The sequence below is a fragment of the Gallus gallus genome, chromosome 3 (assembly GCF_016699485.2).
Source record: "Gallus gallus isolate bGalGal1 chromosome 3, bGalGal1.mat.broiler.GRCg7b, whole genome shotgun sequence".
Lineage (NCBI taxonomy): Eukaryota > Metazoa > Chordata > Aves > Galliformes > Phasianidae > Gallus > Gallus gallus.
In genome coordinates this window covers 82,327,420-82,337,380 of record NC_052534.1, presented here as the reverse complement: position 1 = coordinate 82,337,380, position 9,961 = coordinate 82,327,420, and the positions used below count along the sequence as shown (strand labels likewise).

The 9,961-nt window shown below is 47.4% G+C and overlaps 1 protein-coding gene across 2 annotated transcripts in view; it reads left to right on the top strand.

The window, feature by feature from the left end:
* Positions 1–9,961, top strand: part of SMAP1 (small ArfGAP 1) — a 94,070-nt gene continuing 84,109 nt past the window's right edge. For both annotated transcript variants that reach the window (XM_004940445.5, XM_003641020.6), the window contains exon 1: positions 1–244. In XM_004940445.5, the coding sequence (XP_004940502.2) occupies positions 127–244 (118 nt within the window). In that variant the 5' untranslated portion in view covers positions 1–126. The remainder of the gene's footprint in view (positions 245–9,961) is intronic.

Below are 9,961 nucleotides of genomic sequence, written 5' to 3'. Positions count from 1 at the left end.
GAGGAAGTGGGTGCTGGCGGCAGCCGGTTCCGCGCCAGGGCAGCAGCGCCGTGACTTCGGTGGTGCCCGGCCTCAGCCTCGCGCCGCCTCGCCCGCGGGGAGCCGCTCGCTGCCGCCGCCGCCGCCATGGCCACCCGCTCGTGCCGCGAGAAGGCGCAGAAGCAGAACGAGCAGCATCAGGCCATCCTGGCCAAGCTGCTGCGCGAGGAGGACAACAAGTACTGCGCCGACTGCGAGGCCAAGGGTACGGGCGGGCGCGGGGCGGGGGTTGAGCGGCGGGGCCTGGGGCGGCGGCGGCGGCCTCGCCTTGTTCCGCTCCTCTGCCCGGCCGCGCTGCCGAGGTGGGGGCCGGACGCTGCCCCTCGCCGGAGCTCCGTGAGCGCGGCCTCTTCGTGCCCCGCCGGCACCGAGCGGAGCGAGCCCCGGCCGGGAGGTGGCTGCCCGGGCCTGGGGCGGTGCGAGGGGTTACCGAGCTGTTATCTGTGCTCGGTCAGGCGGCTCCGTGCCGCGCTGGAGGAGGTACGCGTTTGCGGCTGTGTTTGCTTTGGGTTGTGTGGCTCTGACGTGGACAAAATGTGGCATGTCCCTCTTTCATTTAGAATCGCTTCGTGGAGATGTTACTCTGTCTGGGATGATTGCACGGTAATTTACTGTTCTAAATATAATACTTCCTGTGTGACAGCCAGGTGCGCGCAGCGCCCTGCTCCGGCTCAGCGTTGCTGGGGTGAGGCCGAGCGGCCCCGTGCTGCTGCCGAGCCCCCTGGGCAGGCCGCTGCTTTGCCCACCGAGGGGACTCGAGCAGTGCCATGTGTGATGGTGGTGTTTAATACATCAGAAAGAAAGAAACCAGATCTTATTCTCCTACTGTATGGACGTAAGTATTATATAATGTGGATTACACTGAAGATAACAGACCCTTGTGACTTGCAAGTAAGTCTTCTTACTAGTTTGCTGGTACAGCTATCTCAGCTTCTTGTTACCATGTTAGAGACCCACTGTAACCCGGGGGGTTCTGGAAGAGTCATGCTTGTGTGCTTTGTGCATGACTGGCACTCCCATGTTGAGCTGCTTGCTGAGTCCCACACCTGTGCTGTTAGCTGCACAGGCCTCAGAGCTTGTCTGCTCAAAAGCAGTGTCTCAAATTCTCCAACTCAGTTTTGTCTTCTCTTCTGAGTTCTCTCTTTCCAGCCATCACCTGGGCAAAGTGTTGTTTAGTCTCTGTTATCCTTGCTTGGTGTCTTCTGCTTCAGTTCAGCAGTACTGACACATTCAGCCTTGTGTTCCTATTTGTGTTACTGAATTTCTGTGCACTGTCTTTTGTTCTTGTGACACTTCCATACCTCTCTTCGGTCACAACTCAAAGCTTGAAGTGGCAGCAAGCTCTGACCTTCGGTGTGTTGTTTTTTTCTGTTGGGTTCTTGGAGCAGCTACCACTTTGTTGTCCAACCCATCTTCTGCTTCCAAGTGAACCTGTAATTCAGTTTCCTTCTTTGTAATAAATTGTTCTACTTAGGTGCCTTATCTACAATCTCTTTTGCCAAAACCTCTTCCTCCCATGCTGTCTTTCTGTATGCTAAAGGTATGGCTTGCTCTCACCCTTCCCCCCACGAAAGCTGGTTGAGATTTTGTTTTCTTCCCTCAAGCTTAATTTATGTGTGTCTCATCCTGTTCTGGCATTTCTTATTTTCTCATGTCTTATTAGCTTCTTGCTGTCTCTGCCTTTGCTCATGCTCCCATATTTACATGTGTGGTTTTCTGGTGGTTGGAGAGGAGGTAGTGGAATGGCAAGCTTGAGTTAGCACCAGCTGTTCTAGGGGCACCTGTCTGGGAAGTGATAGGATGGGCAAGTTGTGTAGATTTCTTTTCTTACCTTTGGAAGTTTGCTCCTAGGCAGGAGAGCTGTGTGAATAGTGTTGGGCTGCTGCTGTGTTATATCCCGGAGCCTGGATATCTGCGTGCTTCCAGAAGATGTGGTTCAGAAGAAAAAACAAAGTTAATTCTCTAGTTGAATATCAAGCCTTTGCCTGCCACGAAAACATAATGCCCTGTCATATCGTTCCCTTGTTGAAACTTGTTGTTGGCCAACAGAAGCGGAAGAGTGGAGACTATTTCTTCCAGTTACAGCCAGATTTATTTTTTTCCTCCTAACGTGTTTCACGCCTAACCCATGCTGGCTGAGCACTAACAGCTTGCTGTGCTGGTGTCTGGCGAAGTTCTGGTTACGTTAGTCATGACACACAGCAATGGCTTAGGCAGTGATTCCTTAAGATGTCTCTACTGGGATCCCAGGTTTGGGAGCTGTCAACATGCATGGCTTCCCCCTGATGCTGACGGTGGACTTTGCTTGCATCAGGACAGCCGTGATTTCATCTCTGCACGTACCTGTAATTACAGGCTGGAGTTCTGTCCTGTCAGCTCCACTAGAGATTCTCTTAGGCCTCGCTTCCAGAAACTGTCTCGTGAAATTGTTCATGACAGACATGTAGGACTTCCAAACTAGGGCTCACTTCTGTCAGAGAACCTGTATTTTCTTTTTGTTGTTGTTATTCTTTTTTTCTTTAAACTGTTGTCACTTCAGTTTCTGTTAGCTTCCTTAACACAAGCTTTGTGTTCTTGTCTGTCATTCTCCTCTCTGTTTGCTAGGATTCCCTGAGTTCTGCTTCCTTACTGTTCACCTCGCTGTTAGGTGATGTTATCTTCATGGTGTAATGAATTGTACTTGCATATTGGTTCTTATCCTGGCAGTCTTTAAAACCCTTGCTTCTATTGTGGTCCTGCAGATGCCTAACATTAGCCCAAATTCAGGATGAGCTCTTAACTGAAGCTAAGAGGTTGTCGTCACCAATCCCTTCCTCTCACCAGAGATGTTGGAGTCCCTCCTTTTGTTCACAGACCTGAGCTATTACATTTCCCCTAGGCATCTGTTCACGTAGTCACATCTGAGGGATGTTGAAACCTCACATACCGTGGTTGCGTATCTGTTTTAACTGCAGCTCTTTGAGGCCCTGGAAATTTGTAGGTAGCTAGATATCATCTGGAATCTTGCAAATATCCTTTTGACCCTAACAAACTTTCTGTGGTCACGCTTGCTTTTTTTATCGCTCATTGCTTTGATCACATCTACCTTTAATACCTTCTGGTTTTTACATCTCACATCAAGAAAGGGATCTTCAGCACTTGCTCTTCTCCTACTGCTGATTCACTCCAAAATCACTGAGCTGGCTCTCCTTGTTCTCGGTATCCAAGGACCATCTGCATTGCTTATAAGGAAGTTTCAAGTGTACACCTTTCCTATGTTATTACATGCTTGCTTTTGTAGAAGGTTTTTTTTTTAATGACTTATTATTTTCAGAAAGACAAATATTAGTAATGGTGAATGTTAATAGGAAGGGCAAATCCATCCAAAGGTCTCTTGCCTACTTCTTAACGTATATGGTATGTGGAGTTATAACTCTTTGCTGCTTTGTTCTGCAAACCTTTTGGAGAATACAGCTGAGGACACATCTGCCAGAGTAGGCATGAAGCAATAATTAGGATTGCTGACTTTGGGTACAGTTTGTGGAAGTACTTTTTATTCCTTATTTGCCTTTTAATTGTTGGAGTAGCTGTCACGAATCCAGCGGTGGCTGCTGAAATACACTGGAAGCAAACTGCTATAGGGCCGCACTCACTCTTACAGTCTCATAGGTGTCATCTCTTCAGGCAGGAAACCTAAAAAATCAAAGGCTCTGGAACTGTCTTTACAATCAGTTGGGTTTTTGGAGGAGTGAAGGATGACATTTGATGGTGCAGTACTTGTCTGCATACTGACTTCTTTACATCCCTATCTTAACAGCTGTCTATGTAAGGCAGTAGATGTCTTCCTAGTGTTACACTACTTATTCCTCATACTTGTAAGAAACACTAAGGTATGTAGGCAGTAGCTTCAGTGATACTGGCTTTTTGAAAAAGGCAAGCAACTGAAGTTCCTTCTAGTGTATAGCCTTATGGTGCAGCTCTTCACGTCCTTTTCTGTGTATATGCAAGTAAAACTAAAAGAGACTGGAAGGCTGCAAGAGAGAGAAATAGCTATAGATCTGTCTATCAGTCTGGTGTGCAGACTGTACTGAGAGCCATCTTGAAGCATCTGATTTTTATTTTTTCTCTTCCCTAGTTTAGGGAGACTAAATGCATTTTTATCATTATTTGTGTGAATATTTCAACCTTCTAAGAGATAACACCTCATATGGAGTTATCAAACAACTGAAGTCAAAAACCATTAATGTCAGTCAGCAGCCCGTTTGACTACAGAGGCTCACAGCTTGCAAATTCTATGTACTTAGTACCTAATTACAATGTGTTCCAAGTCTTCTAGGCTTGTGTTACTGCTTGGCAGCAAAACTGGTATTATTTGGGCACTGATGTTAAATAGTAGTGAACAGAGTGCTTGCAAGATGGAAGAGTGTGACAAAGCACAAAAGGAGATGCTTTCTTGAAAAGGGTCAAGATGTTCAGCAGTAGTGAAGGACTAGTTATCAGGGCAAACAGGCATGTATACAGACTGCAAGGAGCAGTCCTTGAGAGTAGCCCTGCAGAGAAGGACGTGGGGTCCTGATGGATGAAAAACTTAACATGAGTCAGCAGTGTGCTCTTGCAGCTCGGAAGGCAAATGGTATCCTGGACTCCACCAGAAGAGGGGTGGCCAGCAGGGACAGGGAGGTGATTGTCCCTCTCTACTCTGCCCTTGTGAGGCCCCATCTGGAGTTCTATGTCCAGGTCAGGAGCCCCCCAGTACAAGAAAGACAGAGAGCTGTTGGTCCAGAGGAGGGCCACAAAGATGGTCAGAGGACTGGAGCACCTCCCCTACAAAGACAGGCTGAGGGATTTGGGTTTGTTCAGCCTGGAGAAAAAGCTGCAGGGTGACCTAATTGCAGCCTTTCAGTACCTAAAGGGAGCCTACTGACAGGAGGGCAGTCAACTCTTTGAAAGGGTAGATAACAGCAGGACAAGAGGAAATGGTTTTAAGTTGAGGCAGGGAAGATTTAGGTTGGATGTCAGGGGGAAGTTCTTTACTTTGAGAGTGGTAAGGTGCTGGAACAGGCTGCCCAGAGAGGTTGTGGATGCCCCATCCCTGGAGGTGTTCAAGGCCAGGTTGGATGGGGCCCTGGGCAGCCTGGTCTAGTATTAAATGTGGAGGTTGGTGGCCCTGCCTGTGGTGGGGGAGGGATGGAGCATCATGATCCTTGAGGTCCCTTCCAGCCTGGACCATTCTGTGATTCTGTAGTGTAAACTGGGATCAATACATCTTGGTCTACCATCCATCTCCACAAATAGGCGCTGTAAGAATCTGATCACTGTTCCTAACCACGTTCAAGTGTAAGGCATATGTTTGAAACCCAAACAGTTGTTTTCTGTTTGTTACGCGTTGCATTTGAATGTTGACTTTAATACAAACATATCGTCTACTGAAGTCTGCTGATGAATTCAAATCCCTATCAAGAGGACAATTACCTGAGTTGTCAACTGCTTTAGATTTTTTTAAAACTGTAGCAGTTACAGTAGCATAACTGGAAGCTTGCAGATCTTTGGACCATCAGATAAAGTGAGAAAATCACTGTTAGGAGTTTTGCAGGGTAGTTTGTTTCTTTTTTTAGTTGGGTTTCTTTGCCTCAAGCGCTATGAGGCGTGAAGTCTGGCTGAGCGATCTCTTACCAGAATTGTGGTAAGACACACTGGCACTGTTGCTCGTTAAACCAGATAAAAATTAGTTTATAGTATCAAATGGAAATATTTTTCAATAATTTTTAGTTATACTATACAATTCTTAGATATCTGATTGGCAACTTGATCTCTTCTGTGTGAAACTCAAGAAGTAGAAATGTGAGGAGAGGCTGAAGAAGAAAAATTGCAGTGCTGAAACTTGTGTAGTCCAAGCCAACTATTGCAAACTTGGCTGTAAGGAAACCTAATTTTCGTTTTCCTAATAGAATCATAGAACCACCAATGTTGGAAAAGATCATCTCGTCCAACCATCCACATACCACCAATATTTCCCTACTAAACCGTGTTCCTTAATACAACATCTGAACATTTCTTGAACACCTCCAGGGATGGTGACTCAACCACCTCCCTGGGCAGCCCATTCCAGTGCCTGACCGCTTTTTCAGAGAATAAATTTTTCCTAACATCCAACCTCAATCTCCCCTGGTGCAGCTTGAGGCCATTCCCTCTAGTGTTGCTAGTTCCTCAGCAGAAGAGACCAACCTCCACCTTGCCACAGCCTCTGTACAGGTAGTGGTAGGGAGCAATAAGGTCTCCCCTGAGCCTTCTCTTCTCTAGGCTAAACAATCCCAGTTCCCTCAGCTGCTCCTTGTGAGACGTGTGCTCCAGACCACTCCCCAGCTTGGTTGCCATTCTCTGGACACACTCCGGAGCTTTGATGTCTTTCCTGTAGTGAGGGGCCCAAAACTGAATGCAGTATTCAGGGTGTCACCTCACTAGAACAGAGGGGAGATCGCTTCTCTGCTCCTACTGGTGACACTATTTCTCATACAAACCAGGATGATAGTGCCTTTTTGGCCACTTGGGCAACATTGCTGGCTCATGTTCAGGTGAGCATCAACCACTACCCCCAGGTCTGTTTCCTCTACACAGTCTTTCAGCCACTCTGACGCAAACCTGTAGCATTGCTTGTGGTTGCTGTGGCCAAAATGCAGTACTTGTCTGTGTTGAACTTCGTCCCATTGGCCTTGGCCCAACAATCCAGCCTGTCTAGATCTCTGTAGGGCCTTCCCCCAAGCCCCAGGCAGCTTGACACTTCCTCCTAACTTGATGTTAACTGCAAACTTACTGAGGGTGCACTCAGTCCCCTCATCCAGGTCATCTGTAAAGATGCTGAACAGAACAGGCCCCAGTGCTGACCCGTGGGGAACACCACTTGTGACTGGTCACCAGCTGGATTTAATCCCTTTCACTGCTGTTCTTGAGGTCCAACCCTCCTGCCGGTTCTTCATCCAGCAAAGGGTGTACCTGTCCAAGCCATGGACTGCCCGTTTCTCCATGAGAATACTGTGGGAGACAGTGTCAAAGGCTTTGCTGAAGTTTTGGTAGACTATGTCAACAGCTTTTCCCTCATCCACCAGAGTGGTCACTTGATCATAGAAGGAGATAGGGTTGGTCAAGCAGGACGTGCTTTTCATGAGTCTGTACTAGCTGGGCCTGATCTCCTGGTTGTCCTGCACACGCGCTATGATCTCCTTCAAGATGATCTGCTCCATAACTGTTCCTGGCACCAAGGTCATGCTGACGGGCCTGTAGTTCCCGGATCCTCCTTATGACTCCTCTTGTAGGTGGGAATCACAGTGGCAAGCCTCCAGTCTTCTGGAACCTCTTCCATTGACCAGGAATGCAGATAGATGGTGGAAAGTGGCTTGGCAATCATCTCTGCCTAATAACCTGCCTCTCTCTAAAATAAATCACAGGAGAAGGAAGAGATCTCTGGAGATCTCATCCAATCCCCTGCTAACGCAGGTTCCCTGTGTGGGGAAGCATCCAGGTGGGTTTTGAATATCTCCAGAGAAGGAGACTCCACAGCCTCTCTGTGCGGTTCATTCCAGTACTCTGTCACCCTCATGGTAGAGAAGTTCTTTCTCATATTCAGGTGGAATTTCCCACGTTGCCCTTCAGGCCTATTGAATCATAGAATCATAGAATCACCAAGGTTGGAAAAGACCCACAGGATCACCTCGTCCACCCGTCACCAATAGTTCTCACTAAACCACATCCCTCAACACAACGTCCGAATGTTCCTTGAGCACCTCCAGGGACGGTGACTTCACCACATCCCTGGGCAGCCCATTCCAGTGCCCCTTGTCCTGTCACTGAAAAGAGCCTGGCCCCATTGTACTGACACCAGTCCCTTTACTTTCCAGCTGGGAGAAGTGCAGTGGATTTAGCTGAGAACTTGTAAGCAGGTGGGCTGGGGCAGTGGTGTTGTTGAAGTACTAGGTGACCTAGTGGGGGAATCTTTCAAGGAAGGGATTTGTTTCTATCTATCTCCTGTCTCTCACAGTATGGGAGAATATTCTGAAATAAGCCAGAGAAAATCCGTTTAACTTGTGAAAGCACACTGTTGCAAATACATATTCCTGCTTCTTTAAACTGCCTGAAGGCTTTTTACCAAAGCTTTTAATATGATATTTTTGTATGGAAACTGCATTCTTCAGGACATAGCAGGCCTAGATTGGATGAGATTGCAAGTGGCATGCTGTAGTCTGGTTAGGTTGATTGGGCTAGATGACCTTTGGAGATTCCTTGCAACTTAAATCTTTCTTTGACTTCCAATATAAATATTTGCAGGACTTGTGTGGTTGTTGGGCGTGGTGCATTTTTTGTTTGTTTTGTTTATTATAACCTTTTAGATCGACGGGGTGAATTACGTGGATGCAGAAATCCTTACCTTAGTTTTCAGCCCTACTTTCAGAAGTAAAGGCTTTGGCAATTGAAGCGGTTTCCTTTGTGGAGGGCAGATTATGAAAGAGTGATTGATGTACTGATGAGGCCATGTGCTTAAGTGCAGGGCATCCTGCTTCTTTGGCCAGGAGCTACCGGTGTCCCTCTCCTTATGATGCCTAAGCTGTGGCTTTGACACTCTTCAGTGAGGTGAAAAAGGTGTCGCTGCAGGATGTTGTTCTTGCCAGATATTAAGCCTTGCTTTGCACCTAGATCTCTTTTTCTGCAACTGGGATTGACGCTGTCTTGTGAATCTTCCCTCTTGGTCTGGGCGCTGTGGAGAAAGCAGCTTTGATGCAGTCCTAAGAAGTCCTTGTCAACAGCAGTGAGGAAGCAACTAGATACATGTATGTGATAAGTAGGCTTTTAGGGAGGTACCTTTCGTGTAGGGGTGGTTCCCTCCTTAATCCAGATTTCCTAAGGGGATTAATAAAGAGTCACTTAGTAGATATTGCTCAGAGAGTAGTCAAAGTTAATTGAGTGCAAGTGTCACATCTTCCTCAGCTGGCTCACTGGTGTTCATCTGAGCACAATTCAGCTTTACTAACTTAGATGCTGTGAATTGTTCTCCCTAGAGGCCATGGGTAAATTCCCTAAAACTTAACGAATTTACCTTGTGAACAGGTAATGTACAGTGACATCCTTATTGTAATGTTGAGGTGCTTTAAGAGTAACACTGCTATATTTGTAACTACTTGAATTCAGCTTCACCTTGCTGGCAGCAACAGTTTTCACATAGTATGGAAGAGTAAATATGAGTTAGCTGAGCTATGATTTTACTGGTATCACAGAGACATAGTGAGATTGCAGTCCTCCGGTTTTGCAAGCGAGAGATAGATACAGATGCTTTAGGAGGTACAGACTGGGCTGATGAGGATGGAGAGTAGCCACATACTGTCAGAGCTGTGGGCTTGTGTATGCAGCTTTGCCCAGAGATGGATGATGAGCTTCAGAGCTTATGGATCAGGGCTAGAGGGCAGGTCAGCGTGGCTGATGGAGTAGGTGTCTGCTCCTAACTACCTGATCAGGAAAAAGTAGGAATGAGGCCTTCCTGTATTGTGCTTATGTGGCGAAGTTTTGGTAGTAGGGAGGCTGCACGGGGTTAACTTTGTGAGGAGCACAGCAGCTGCCCCATGCCAGGTCAGAGATGGCTCTAAAAGGGACCCACTGTCGCCAGAACTGAGCCATGAGTGATGCTGGGTGTGCTCTGAGAGAGCAGATTTAGGGAAGGGAAAACTGCTGCACAGCTACTGGGAGAAAGGAGTGAGAACATGTGAGAAAAGCATCCTTGCAGCCACCAAAGTCAGTGAAGAAGGAGGGCAGGAGGTGCTCCAGGTGTGAAGGAGAAGCTCCCTTCAGCCCAAGAGAGGCCTGTGGTGAAGCAGGCTGTCCCTCTGCAGCCTATGGACACCACATGGAGCAGATCTCCTCATGCAGCCATGGAGGAGGCCACGGTGCAGCAGTGGATGAG